Raw genomic sequence first — 15,759 nt, forward strand, 5'->3', positions numbered from 1 at the left:
TCTTTGGGATTGTATAAGGAAATTGTAAACAAGTTTATTAAACTTTAAAAAAATACATATATTTTAATGTAAAATATTAATTTGTAACAATTTAAATTTTTTATTTTAAACCTAGATCTAATCAAAAAAGTTACAGCACATCAGTGTAAAAGTGTATATTACATAATGTATTAATATAATATGTATTTAATTATTTAAAAAAATGCAAATTTTAAAAATACCATCAACAGTACAATATTTATTTTCATTTGATATGTAAAATATTCTACTAAACGTTATGTATAGAACCAATATAAATATTGTTTTATTTTAATCTTTAAATGTTTTAATATTTTTAAATATAAAATAAGGTTATTAATACAATGGATATTATTATAATAGTTATTTATTCTATATTATATAAGTAGAAGTAATTTTATTTAGTTAACATTATTTCATATTCGGTGTTAATTAAATTCCATCCCTCCATTATTTCCTTTGGGAGTGTGTTGCAGTACCTCTGAGTGGCCATGTGTGGTACTGGACTTACACCAAGGCTGAGATTATGTACAATAACTATACGCACACAAGGTGGAGACCTTTGCACAGAGAAGATAGTAGTAGTGGAGGTCTCTGCAAATAGGTTAGTGAATAGCATTTTGTAGTTTGTGAGAAGTAGTACTACGTGACTTACTACAAAATGAAGTGTGTGAATAGTATGTGTTATTGTGTCTATTAATATGTATTTCATTATTCTTTTCTGCAGGGAAATTCACTTTTGTTTATGCCAAATGTTCTAAAGGTATATTTGGAAAATGGACAGACCAAGGCTTTCAAATTTGAGAAGAAGACAACTGTTAAGGTGCGTTTTTTTACTCCTTGCATTTTGTGAAAGGCTATGTTAATGTGAACATACGGTCAATCCTTGAAGGTCAATCTTTAAGAACTTTATCTAATTTCAGTACAAACCAAACATAAATAAGTTCATTATTTTAATAGCAATTGGCCCACTGGATAATAATCTTCTGTGCCAATTTAGTTAACATTTATATAGAATCCAGAGTGACTGTTGAAATTACTCGCTCAAAAAATAGCTTCCAAGAGAATTTTCCAGACTCCATTCATGACTTTATTGTCAACTAGTAGAACTAAGACTTGGTATACTGTATTATGTGCTTTACATATAGTGGCCGTAAGTCTAGCAATCGTACCACCACAGCTGATTGATTCTTCTTGACCTTTTATTTGCTTCCTTGCTTACATGTTAACTTAAGGATACTGCATTTCTGCTCTAATTTTCCATGTATTCCCTAATACCCACACTAATCCCCATCTTTTGACTAGAAGTGCCATTCACTGAGCCCTATCTTATAATGTTATACAAAAGCCTACATCTCTCATGCAGACTTGATTCATTCCAGCCCAGATCCGTCTCCTGCTACTGCACCACCAAAGACCTTGAAAGTAATTGTAGAGATTGCTACCCATGTGATGAATGGTTATCACCAGACATGGAGCAATCCCTGGAACGTTAAGGAGACTCCCAATTGTGTACAACAAACCCATCAGATTTTTCATTCATGACTGGGGATAGCTGTGCAACTAGGGTGTGAAAGGGATGTAATCTCTTAAATTATTCTTGCCCCCAGCAGAGGTAGGAATCATTGGAAGCCCTGTACCTTTACCTGGGCCTTAGTGAACCCAAAAAGGTCAAGAGTATATCCTTGATTTCTAGAAACATTTTGAAGGGGACAAGGAAGGCTTTGCCATCTTTAAGCTCCCCACCTCTACAGAGCTTTCCATTACCTTCAATGCCGTGGTTAAAACTGAAAAGTGAGTACTGGTGACATGCTGGGGATCTGAAGGTAGCAGCAGAGGGTCCACCAGTGCCTTCATCACCCTCTAGCCACCAACAGACTTGCAAATACTTTAGAGGTTCCATCGGGTCTTAGTCTGCATGGCCGACTGGTCTGCACTTGGACGCCAAGTTAGATTTACATTGGTTTTGAATTTATTTCTTCAGTTGATCTTTAGCACTCAACAATTCAGAAATCTGCTTTTACAAAACTACTTTGGCATGAGAGTCTGGCTTAGGTGGAGACCCAACATACACTGTCAATGCTGACCTAAATCTAAGACCCCTGAATTTAGTGGGTTGGGGCATAGGGAGAGAGGGTGAAGGGTGGATGGGTTAATGGCCTTTGTCAAATACACTATCCTCACATCCTTTCTTCACTCCATTCTGGAGTCAGAGATGCCACTAACGAAAGGGTCATGTTGTCTTTGTTTTGACTTTACCTAATAGCCTTTCAGTTCTTTGTTTTCCCTTATTGGGCTTTTTAAATGTTTTCTAATTACTGTATCGAATTCTCCATTTTTCACACTGTCTCCCTTTCCTGACCCATTCCTATCTTCATTGCAAATGTGTTATATCAGACATAGATTTCAGCTTGTAGAGGTAAGAATTGGGTCTGAGCACATACTCCTTGTCTCACTAAAAGTGGCTTAGGTTGAAAATGGGCATTAATAGTGGCAAATAGTGATGAGTTTATTCATTTAGGACACTCAATAGAAAGATCGGGTCTCTTAGAGGAGAGTCTTTGAGTACACAGGGCCTCACCTCACCCATGGAACGCAAGGCATTACTAAACTAGCTCAGCAAGAAAGAATTCATTATATTTTCAAAAGAGACAAATATGCCACATATTGACACACATCACTTGAAATAACACTGGCTTACCATGTAATGTCACTCGTGCGAACTGATAAAGCCCAAGGGTAAGGCAATATATTTGTTTGCTGCAACTTAGGATTTGGAAGACAGGCAATATATTTGATGGAAAAGGTACGGATCTTGGAATATGGGGTAAGTTAGGTGGGCAGTTGTTAAATGGACCCAATGACAACAGGGGAAAACCTGACCTGTTCCCAGTAGTAAAAAGATTCATGAGTGGCATGCTTACATCAGGCTATGTCTACAACACATTGCACCCCTCATGTTATCACGCTTAAATCTAGTTTTTCACTGAGTTTGGTAACAGGGATGTGCCCCTAGTTTTGATGATTGGGATGCTGGACAGGAACTTGTAGGTGTCTGGCAATATGATAGGGAGCAAGATTACATATTTTATCAATTTCTAGAATCTGCATTTTCTTGTACAGAAGGGATTCATTCAAAGAGTAATATCTTGTGATATAGGAGCACAAGTTTTGTCTGAACATGGAGCGTCCCCCAAAATAAACTGCACCTAGGCACATTCCAGGACTTCGCTCCAAGGAAGTATATGGCGGAATTCATTCAACATTATTTTGATGCGAAAACAGAGTATCTTGGGACACAAACTGGGATGCTGCAAAAGCAATATTCAACAGTGAATTGGTAATTCACACCACACACTTTAGTCATACACATTAGCAAAGGAAACTTGAATTAGCGAAGCGGTTTCTCAACTTTGTGAACAAACACAAATCGGATTGCTCGCGCAGAATATAGAGAGTGTTAACACTTATTACTCCATCCTGTATAGTTCACAGGCTGCAACTCTGTAGACCAGGAAGAATTGCTGGCTGAGGTGCATTTTTCCAAGCTAGAGCCTGTTAAAATTAAATAATTAGATGCATCCATAAGTGTTGCTGAGGTTATGTGGGGGATCAGCGCTTTTCCCAATGATAAGGCTTGTGTCTCAGACGGCTTTACAGCCTCTTCTTAGAAGGCCTACTGCAACATCTTTGTTGACCCTTTCAAAAGGACTAACTATTCAAAACATCAATACTGTGGCATAGCATCAAGATTGGAACATCAGAAGGCCACCCTGTGTGCAAATTAGTTATTGTGCTTCTTGACTCACCCTGACAAATCACTTCTAACTTTGCTTAGATTTTTTTCGCAATTTCTCTGCAGCGTCAGCCTTCTAAACCACCTGTGCAAACTCAACTGTCTTGAGATTTCTTGCTTCATTAGGATTGCCTATTTGAAAATGAACTTTCATACCAAAATATTCTATATACCACAGATGCTTACCTCCATGTTCCTGAACCATTTCAGAAACTCATACACCAAAAACTACAAAAATGCCTATGTAATAGTAAAAGACCAAAGGTCTAAAAGTCAACAACACATATAGCGATAGGAGATGGTGGGCTGGGTTTCCTTCACTAAGAATGCTATATATCTGCAGCACAGTTCCACTCAACATTAGAATGGTCTTCCCAGTTTCCAACCAAGCTATTGGCCATGAGAGTACAAGAATACTCCAATAATCGCCTGCGACTAACTTTATTGTTCTCTCAGAGATATAGGAAATGCTTCCATAACAAAATATCGAGTACAAAAATATCACCACACAAAAATATCACCAAAAGCATAAATATCGTCTTCTTATACCTATAATAGGAGCAACAGAAAAATTGTTTAAAAAGTGTTGTGGAAGGAAATATTGTCAAAAACAAGGTAAGAATATCAATAAAGAAATTTAATCTACAAAATAATATTTTTTAAATGTCATTATAGTTAAACAAAATAAATGTAAACTGCTATACTTTTTATGTCTGTCTTTTACAGAGTGGCAGTTAGGATGGGGTTTTCATAGGAAATGCCATATTTGATTTGCTAATAACTTTGGCACCGTTTGATGAATCTTCACAAATCATTCCAAAAAAGTGCTATATTCTGCTTAGTTTCTTCAAGGAACTTTCAGGGTGATCTGTCAAGCAAAGTTAAAGTCAGTATGATTTACTGTTTTGTCTGCAGTGACACTTCATTATACTTACAGAGGAAAATCTACCTTATACTGCAGTTTCACATCCCTTAGGCCTACAAAGTCCAGTGAGGCATGAAACTGCGGTAAAATATGTGCACCCAGTTTGACTATGCAGGTCCCAAGATCATACATGTACATGTACAGGTTATCCAGAATTTTCATATTTCTCTGGCTCAGCTCAGAATCAGAGTACAGGCCTTTTGTCACCCTGCTAGGCCAAGTTATTTACTCTGCTCCTCAACAGAGGGAACAAAGGCCTCTCCACACAAAAGTAGTAATTAACACTGCTCTCCTCAGCTCCTGAGAAGGAAGGGGTGGGGAAGAAAATCTGCATCTGTTATTTAGCTGTCACTGTACCAGGGTAGGGACAGTCCAGTTCCACTGAACAAAGGGCCCCCAGACCTCTGGAACCAACACAGAAGGGAGCTCTTCTTTGACATTTTAATTGGAAGGGCCCTGGCAGTGAGGTCAGTGAGGGGCATAGCTGAGACCCCCAGATGAGATGTGACCAGTGACTTCTGGATGGTACCATCTTGCATTGTCCCAGCATATTGTGCAGGAGGTTTGGGACAAGGCTGGAGGGATGATGTGGCACCCTATGATTGACCAGGGGATCCTGGGTTCAAGAACCTCTCACCCCCGTTTAAAAACTCTTGCAGAAGGGAGAGAGAGTGCTTTTTGTTGGATTTAGACAATGGAACTCCTGTGGTTGCAGCAGCCATGGACAACTAGAAACACAAGCCTCCTAATTCCCTAATGGATTAAGGACTCTGCCTCAAGCTGACCCCAGGATCAGTGGGTCCCTCCAAGACCAGGGAAGTTGACTCCCTTACACCCTCTAAAGAGCAGTTGGGGGATGATGTGGACTTTGCCACCGAAGCAAGAGGAGAGGAGCACCAGAGACAGAAGAAAGGAAAAAAGCGGGTGCAAGAAGACGACAAAATTAGCTCTCTGTAGAATGCGCTACCTTGGAGATGAGGAGCTCTGTAAATGCTCCTGGTGGCTAGAGATTGCCACCAGGAGAAAGATGAGACCTAGATCATCCAAATTGGCCAAACGGGGCCTGAATTAGGGTCTTTTGAATCGATGTGTGTGGGACTACGCAACATCTTTCTTCAATTACCCCCAGAGTGGGCCAGCATCCGGCACAGGAATAATTTATCTGTGGGGCCCAGGAAGGGGGCATATACGTGGGGCCCCCTTCCCACATTTTCAATTGCCACCAGGGCTCCTCATCTCCCCGGAGGTCGCTGAATGAAAAACTAGGCTCAGCGAAGGCCGAGAAGCACCGCAACCCCCCAGCAGCTGTGGCCCTGGGCTGCTTCCACTCACTATGCCTGTGTCTGTGGAGGCGGAAGGCTGCCACACCCAGCTGCAGCTGATGTGGGCAGGAGAAAAGGAAAGCCAGCTCCCACGCTGACACAGTTCTGTTTCGGCAGGGTGGGAAATTCAGGAGTGGTCTCCCCACGCTGTCCCAACAAAAGGGAGCGCAGAGTGCCCAGGTGGGACTGGGCACGCCTCGACAAAAACAAAAGGCAAAAGGCAAGCTGCTCTCCTAAACATCTTATGAGGAGCTCATAAAATATTCACTGCTGCTCCAGCTGGAGGTCCCCATAATGTGTTAGGAGAGGCTTATTTTCATAAATGTCCCCTTCTTGTGGTGGCCTTAGGATGGTAGCGGCACCACCAATATCAGAAAGAGAGTGGGGGGGCTGCAGAAGTGCACTAGCTCTCCCCCTCAGACATATTTCAAAGCGACCCTATGTTTGCGGGATCAAAGAAACTATGACTTCTCGAGGATTCCCATAATTGTTTTGTTCCCCTTGGGGGTTAGTTCAATGGTTGCATTTTATATGGTCTGAAGGTGTACAAAAAAAACACAGACATGTTGTGTTCAATGCCAATGCTTTATTGTTGGTATAATAAATACAGTGATTTTTGATCAATGTGGAAATACTATATTGACATCAATGATTCCATTAACCCCTTCGTTGCGCAGCAAATTCCGCTGCGGTGCGAGGGGGCGGGGCTGGGCATGGCGCTCAGGTACCCAGGACGGCTCCCGGCCGTCATAAATCACGATGGGCGTGTGCTCATGACGGCCGGGAGCCGTCCGAACTCCGCCCACCAATTAATTCGCCCGCGCAGGCGGTGAATTAGCTGCGCGTGGGCGGAGCAGCAATGAGGTTAAACATGGTTATTGATTACACTGAAATTATGATGATTTTTAATACATGGTGTATTTGTCTTTTTTATATGGTGAACCTTGACAAAGCCAATAGACAAAGAACGCCCGCCACGGATACGCCACATGCAATTGTTCTGGGGGAGCAGTCTGCATCTGTAAAATGGTGGCGGTGCCTAGCAGGCACCATCTACCAAATTACGATGCTGGCTTCAGCCAGCCTTTCCATGGCGGTGGGCCCCCCTTGTGTTGCGGGAAGTGGTGGTGCACTTGGGGTGGTACCCATGGTACCACCCTGTATTTCCCTGCACTAAGTCAATCAATCAAGCAATCATGGGTTTGTTGAGTGCGACTAATCACCCATAAGGGTCTCAAGGTGCTGGGGGAGGCGCAGGGTCCTGTCAATCAAGGAGGAGGTCTATCAAAGAGCCATGCTTTGAGGTCCCTCGTGAAGTTGGGGAGTGATGTCGTCTTTCTGAGGTGGAGCAGGAGGGCGTTCCAGGCTCTGGCCGCGAGGAAGGAAAAGAAGCGGCCTCCCAATCTGGACTTCCTGGTGTGAGGGACCATGGCTGGGTTGATCGTAGGGTCGTATAAGTGGCAGGCACTGGGTGGTGCCTCCCACGTAGTGCAGAGAAACTTACTACGTACATTTTTTCACATAGCAGCGGGTGCTGCAACCAGCAGCACCCGCCGCAATGGTAAAGATGTAAGATGCGACCACCACGGTGCACGGTGGCCATCGCATCGTAATGCTACATGCGGGACCACCGCCAAACAGGCGGGTGGTCCCAGGCACCGCTCCGATGGTGGGCGGACTAGGTCCGCCCTCCATCATAATCGGCCCCATAGTTATTATCTCATAGATGTGCTATGTTGTCACCCGCTGTTGTTTTGGCTCTCAGTCTCGCTTAAGCCCAAAACAGAATTTAATCTGCTGTTTATTGAAAATTGTTTGACCCTGGATCTAGCTGACAAGATTCCGTGGCTTTCTTATGACATACCCTGCTTCGTAGAGCTGGGCCACCCAGACATCTTCCATAGCCCTTGTAAGATAGTAACTGAGGATAGGGCTTGGGCAAAACATACTATAATGGCCACTGACCTGCACGTGCCAAGCTACGGTCTGTAGAATGGAGTAAACTCTAAGCAAGATCCTATGTTATTGTGTAAACCACGTTTCTTATAAAACCCTACTTAGGAGCCAATTACGATCTCTTACCGAAACCATTCCGACCGAATTGGTTCCGGAATGCTTTCCGGACGACTCTAATCAGGGTAGTCCGACCAAGCGATTTAGATGCATCCAGATGCTTCTGGATATGAGTCAGTCAGACTCGCATTGACTTCAATGGGAGCCTGTGTTACGAATGAGAACACAGGCTCCCATTAAAGAAAGGGGTGGGTGGGGAAAATCGTGCTCCCTGTGGCGGGCACCCCTTGGTGCTTGCCACATTGTGCATGGTTAGAAAGGGGGTCCCTTGGGAACTCCCATGGGCCCAAATCGGAAGGCCCCAGGTGAAGTGGGGGCTGCTTCAGGCCCCAAACACAGATTCCGGCAGCCGACTTGTTCTGGAGAAACCAATTCGGAACAACTGTCCAAATCTGTCATCGTAATCGGGTGCTTGCAAACCAAGTCCATAGAGCTGTACAATTTGGCTCCGAAAGACGCGACCTGTCTAAACTCCTTTCAGAACTGATTCGTCAGCCCTAACGGTTTCCGGGCATCGTAGTCGGTCGTTCGGAACTGGGTATCATTCGGTTGGAAACAAGGGCTCCGTGTCAGATTTGGCAAACCCGAATCTGATTCGGAACCCTTCCGAATGGGATCGCAATCAACCCCTTAGTATTTGTGCCTTCAAAACATCATATATTTTTGTAACTCAGTTCAGACTCATTAAGACCTTGTTTCCAAACAGGACACCATGCATTTGATCTTGTTTTGTCCATTTTACAGGCATTTGCCCAAGAGTTTGATTATTCCCCTCCTGCGAGGCAAAAATATCACCCAGGCAAAACCTGCCCTGTTATACTTGCAATTACTTACTGATCAACATATTTGTTTATATGCTGCGTGTTTTTTAGCCGTAGCATTTAAATTAATGGATTCACTGGACACTTGAGATTGTTTATCGCCTAAATCAGGATGTACTTTTTGACGCTAGGCTTGACTTTTGATATCAGTGTCATCAGTGTCATCAATCCTTTTCCATTTGCTCTGTTTTTGTGTTCTTATTATGGCCTTATTGCGATGTAGGGCGGACTCACGTACTCCTGACACCATTGCGGATTTGGCATTGACCGACCTCCAGTCGGCAGTCCTGGCCGCAGAATTACAATGTGACTGCATCTGATTCGGTCGCAAACTCCCATTTCTCTATGGGAGCTTGGCTGCGGTTGTAAATCGTTCATACATTTCCCTGCGCGGCAGACACTTCAAGGTGCCTGCCACACAGTGCAGGGATTAAGAGGGGGCACCCCCTCGGCCCCCTACCGGAGGCCAAAGGGAGAAGGGGGCACTGCTAGGGTCCCCCAAAGTCGCTTTCAGGCAGGCATTCCATGTCTGAAAGCCCGACATGAAAGCCTGTCAGAAATTGACATTGTAATCCCGATGGTGGAAAAGCCGTCTTTTGGGATTATGGTCAGATCTCCGACTTTCTGATTGGCTCCTTGAGCCCACCGGAATCCAGCCGTAATGAACGGCCGGTTTCACTTTCGACCACCTGCATTGTAATGCGGCGGTCGAAGGTGAAACCCTGTGGTTGGAGGCTCTCCGAGTCTCATCGTAATGAGGCCCTATGTGTCTTAAAGTGTTCTTATTTTAACAAAGTAATATTAACTGCTTGATGTACTATGTTTTTAGCTGAAGCTGTTTTTGCTGCTATATTTATGACGTGCTATATTTTAATTGTGATTGTCTATTATGGTTTTACTGAAAAAATGAATAAAGACTCGGAAGAAGAGAACATTATTATTAAACACAGTTTCCTCTAAATTATTACATGAAACAAATTAATTACAAAATATTTCCAACGTTAAAAAATTTAGTTATTATTAATTAATCAATTAAATATTATTTCAAAACCTTCCCACCCTATTTCCATGCAAAGCTGGCTTCTAAAATATACATTACTAATACTAAGAACATTTAAACATTTAAACATAATGTAAAATGTAAAACAATATTAAATTAACAGAACAATTACAAAATAACACAATTAAAAAATTAATGATCAATTACATAATTAGTCAACAAGATCTCAAAATATCTTTATCGCACACACATAACGTATTAATAAAGATAAAAAGGAAAAAAGGCTAACACTACATGCATAGAGGAGACCGGTACATCATCGATTATTCGTAAAATGGCTGATTAATCCACAACAGATTGTAAAGGGTTTCCATCAAATTAGACTCAATGATCAGTCCTATCATTTGGCCAAACCCATATGCAAATGAGGCTGGTCCCCTGATCAGTGGGACACTCAGCTCCGCACCTTATTGTTGTATCAGGATTTGGTCCACCAAATACACAAACCGTCCATGATGACTGATCTTTTGATGGTAAAGTAAGAAGAAATAGTGCAACGAACATGAAAGTGATTTAAAATAGGATGGAATGTCCTCCTTCTAAATACTTTATTCTACGGACTGGACACGCTTCCTAATTAAAAAATAGAACAGTGCAAAAGAAGACAGTAACAATTATCTGTCTACATAAGGGCCAACATGTTTCTGCCTAACGGGTATTTAATCCCTTGGCATTCGTCAGGGCCTATGCTCGTATAATAGTTGCACTCCTAATAGTGAAATATAGAATTCACCACCATCACCAAAAACAAATTATAGTAAAACTGGTTAGAAACGGTACAACCTGTAACAACCATGGACATTAACCCTCCGATTCACAATGGTTACTGTGAATTCCTTTGTGGTAGGGCAATAGACCTCACCTCACCTGGACACTGCTCAGGTACTAAGAGGCCCCGCACTTTCCGTCGGTACCTCAAGCTCCCATCTGAGACTTGGGGGAGGCCTGAGCAGTGTCCAGGTAAGGTGTTGTACCGTTTCTAACCAGTTTTACTATAATTTGTTTTTGGTTTGCACTGTTCTATTTTTTAATTAGGAAGCGTGTCCAGTCCGTAAAATAAAGTATTTAGAAGGAGGACATTCCATCCTATTTTAAATCACTTTCTTGTTCGTTGCACTATTTCTTCTTACTTTACCATCAAAAGATCAGTCATCATGGACGGTTTGTGTATTTGGTGGACCAAATCCTGATACAACAATAAGGTGCGGAGCTGAGTGTCCCACTGATCAGGGGACCAGCCTCATTTGCACATGGGTTTGGCCAAATGATAGGACTGATCATTGAGTCTAATTTGATGGAAACCCTTTACAATCTGTTGTGGATTAATCAGCCATTTTACGAATAATCGATGATGTACCGGTCTCTTCTATGCATGTAGTGTTAGCCTTTTTTCCTTTTTATCTTTATTAATACGTTATGTGTGTGCGATAAAGATATTTTGAGATCTTGTTGACTCAGTATCGACAGTGTAGCCTCTCAAATTTGGCTGTTAGACCCCCTGTGTTTCGTGTGTTATACATTCAGTTGGTGCTGGGGATAAAATCAGGTGTGGGTCTTTAAAATATATATCCCTTGGACCCTATTTTAAATGGTTTTGTTTAATCAATTACATAATTAGCAATAAAAAAATAATTATCATTGAAATATAATTATTTATACCTTAATGAATTTTCCACCCTATTAACCCACAAAACAAACAACTAACAACTACTAAAATATAAATTACCAAAAAAAAACAACTACTAAAATATAAATTACCAACAAAAAATATTTAAATATACTATAAAACAAAAACAAATCCAACAATAAAAACTAAAACAATTTAGATAATTAACAGACAATTACATACTTAATAAACAATTACAAATTATCATTAATATAAAAATATGTCCCACCCTATTCACAAACAAAAAACAACAACCCACAACTACAAAAAGGATAATTAAACAAAATTTAAAAATATACATTTTTAAAGGTCAAAGGTCTTTGACCTTCCACCTTTGATATACATTAAAAATAACAAATTAACCTTAAATACATAAAATAACTATTAAACAATTCAAATAATTATAAATCAATTAAATATCTAATTTACAGTAGAATAATTATTTAACAATAACATTAAATTAATTATAATTTAAATTGCTTTTCACCCTATTCCCCTAGAAACCCAAAAACCTGCTACTACATTATAAACCACTAGCTCAATTTGAAACAAATAATTACATTTCATACATTAAAAATCTTAAATACGCAATATATCTAAGATGCCCACCTCGATTTGTTTTTCCTAAACAGGCAACACACAGATTTTTGCAGTTAGTCCCAAGGAAGACCCCATCACGACAGTTTAAATATCGCATTCAGGGGTCGAAACGTCGACGCTTTAATGACCGAGGATACTAAATTAATTATTTGAGTAATCTCACACTGGGTTGATATTTTTTTTTTCTTCTTTTCGCACTGTGTTTAAATATAATTTTTCTATGTAATGTATATCTATGTATTTTGTGGAACGTTTTGTGACATGTAAATATTTCAATGTAGGTCAAAAAGAAAGATTCTGTGTGTATGTAAATACATGTAACGTGACAAATTTACACTATTTTTCTTAGAACAGATAAAATATCGTTGGATATAAGATACGAGTATTGCGTTTTGTGGTTTGGACAAAAGGCCCTCCCCTTTTTTCTCATTTGTTGATTGTTCTCATTTACTTGAAGAGGCATATTTAAAAAAGTTCCTTAGATTTTTAAGCCTTTCCATGGTGGCATCGCCGCCATGGAAAGGCCTTTAATCAACCCACATCCTAATATGGCTGGTGGTGCCTGCTAGGCACCGCCACCATATTAGAGGCCCAGCTCCGCCTGGCCTGCAATCGTAACGAAACCCACCGCCATCATAATATGGCGGGGGTATTTCACAGTTGGATGGCGTAACGATTGCCACCGCCGGCTCGGTGGTGGTGATCGTTACGCCATCCTAATGAGCCCCTTAGTCCCAATCAAATTTTAGGTAACTTTTAGACTAATGGCCTGATTTAGATCTTGGTGGTCTTACCTCCGTCCCTCCACGGTGGCAGTCTCATGTACTATGTCAAGTTGGCGGTCTTTCACCCGCAGTATTTAGATGCATGCCGGATGAGTTGCCATCCACGTTGACTGTTTCCCGCGGTGGCTGCGGCTCACTGCTGCCGATGTGGCGAATTCCAATTCAGGTGAATAGTACTACTTCTCTATCAGGGGGCGGGTTCCCGCCAAGCAGATTTAGATTTCACAGTTGTGCTGGCGGTCTCCTAGTGACTTTTCCCTGACTGGGTCTGTCGCGGTACACGCTCAACAATGCACCATCACTATGGCCATTGAATGGATGCAAGTATAACACACCGGATGTCCATTGGCCAAATGAAAACACCTGCATACCACACTATAAAACACACTGCATTTCAGACTATGATCCTTTGCCATTCGACTGCACCATAACATTTTCTAGCAGAACGTTTGCCAGTTAAGTTAGGTTATCTTGTTGCTTTTCCCTGTTTCTTGTCCCTTTTTTATTTTTTCATTTATTTCCTAGTGGTTAATTAATTTGATTTCACCATATTTCTTTGCACAACGCCAGGGCCCAAAAATCCCCATTTTACAGAGGGTGCATTGTCAGTCATGGTGGATGAAATCGTAAGAGTAGAGCTACAATTGTTCAGAGCCCAAGTCCAAAATACACCGCTATCTCAGAAAAGACAAAAGTGGGGCAAAATAGTCGACTGAGGGAATACTGTAGCAAACAACCTGCGCACACAGGTGGAAATTAGGACGAGGTGGAAGGACCTGCAGGGAAAAGTAAGTTCCCTGGCCTCCAAGCATCACCTGGAGGCTCAGAGGACTGGTGGTGGTTCTCCCAGCCCCCCCTTACAACTCATGCCTAGGAGGAGAGGATCTTGCAGATCCTGCATCCTGAAGGCTTGACAGGAATACCTGGTGGAGTGGAGTCTAGAAAGTTACACTTGCATCCTCACTGACCGCAGCCTTCCAACATCCCAACCTTGTGCCCCACCTCCTGCCCCTTGCCCATCCCAATTCTGTATTCCCTGCCCTGTCCCTAGCACACCCACACTTTTGCACACATCCACTCCAACACACACAAGCAGCACACACACACACATAAACACAGAGATCACAAAAACAGGTGCAAAACCAAACATACAGACACTACAGCTACCACCATACCCTCATGCACCACCCCCACCACCAGCACATCCACAGATACTGCAGCCACCACCACACCCACATCCCCACCACCAGCTCATCCAAAGACACCACAGTCACCACCAGACCCACACGAACAACACCCACCACCAGCATCCCCACACACACCGCATCCAACACCACACCCACATGCACCACCTCACCAACAGTACACCTACAGACACTGCAGCCACCACCACACCCATATGCACCACAACCACACCAGCAACCTCCACAGAACACCCATCCACACACACACACACATTAAAATTCACACCCACAAAACTCAAACAACTACACTCATTCAAACAACAGACACCCATGACACAAGACACACCCAAACGAGCACAACATACATGAGACCTACAGGCACCTGCACCCACAACAGAGACATGCATATCAGACACTGCCTCTCTCTCTACCTCCCAAACCCAACTCCCTGACAAACACCCTACCCATTTTCGCATAGAAGATATCCTTTTTACCCTTGCCCTAACTCCTTCCAAACCCCAACCCACCCGTAGCAAATGCAAATCTACCCCTTCCACACCCTAAACCACCCCTTTCATATCCCAACCCCCCACCAAATCTACCCCTTCCACACTGCAACCCACCCCTTCCACATCCCAACCCACTCCTACCAAACGCAAGAGCACCCCATCCAAAACGACCCTCTCTCCCAAACTGAAGAGCGCCATTCCCAAACCCAAGGGCACCACTCCCACACCTACCCCCCCATGTAAGATCAATGAGGTCTTCTCTGCTCTGCCCACTAGATGCCCCTACCTGAGGAGGTTCTCCTTGGCTGTGAATTAGGAGGCAAGCTTTGTGCCACGTTACGACAGTGCACAATTTTGAACTTTATGGACTACAATTTGGCTTACATATTATTTTGAGAGCCTTATTTAATTTTGTGAAATAAATCCATACTTTAAATTTCACCAAATTAGTTTGGCATCAATTCACCTTAACAATTATTGATTCCTAGAATTGTTTCTGAGTAAAATGTGCAGTACTCATTTTTCTTTGCCATGATGGCAGGTAATACAACTGATTGTAATGTCTACTTTGTTTCACCTTGATTACTGATCAGAATGAAAAAGTTTGTGACTGTTGAAATTGGATACAGTGCAGGAAGTGCACTAGACAAGAGGAAATGTTACATGGGTGTACATTTTAAATATTTATAATTTATGACTGAAATAGATTTTACTTGTAATTTCTATGGTAAAGGTTACACCTTATCTAGTGCAATTTCTACATCATGTTGGATTGCACTTATCCCTATGAGGTCTGTTGCATATTTTTTAATGTGGGCATTTTAGAAATTTCTTTAAACACAACTGTATGGTGACTTTTCGATTTTTATTTAGATATCCTTTTGTGTGCAAGTGTCCATTCTTTGGAAGGCAGCTTGAACCAAATCTTTACATACAGTCTGATCAAGGTGTGTTTCTTAAAATGTCTTAAACGTCAACATTATAGACAAATGCATTGCAC

The 15,759-nt window shown here is 41.9% G+C and overlaps 1 protein-coding gene across 1 annotated transcript in view; it reads left to right on the top strand.

Moving 5' to 3' along the window:
* Positions 1-15,759, top strand: part of FRMPD1 (FERM and PDZ domain containing 1) — a 923,611-nt gene that overhangs the window by 639,732 nt on the left and 268,120 nt on the right. The window contains exon 7 of the mRNA XM_085636581.1: positions 746-841. Within this exon, the coding sequence (XP_085492707.1) occupies positions 746-841 (96 nt within the window). The remainder of the gene's footprint in view (positions 1-745; positions 842-15,759) is intronic.

This window comes from Triturus cristatus, chromosome 2_1 (assembly GCF_964204655.1).
Source record: "Triturus cristatus chromosome 2_1, aTriCri1.1, whole genome shotgun sequence".
NCBI lineage: Eukaryota > Metazoa > Chordata > Amphibia > Caudata > Salamandridae > Triturus > Triturus cristatus.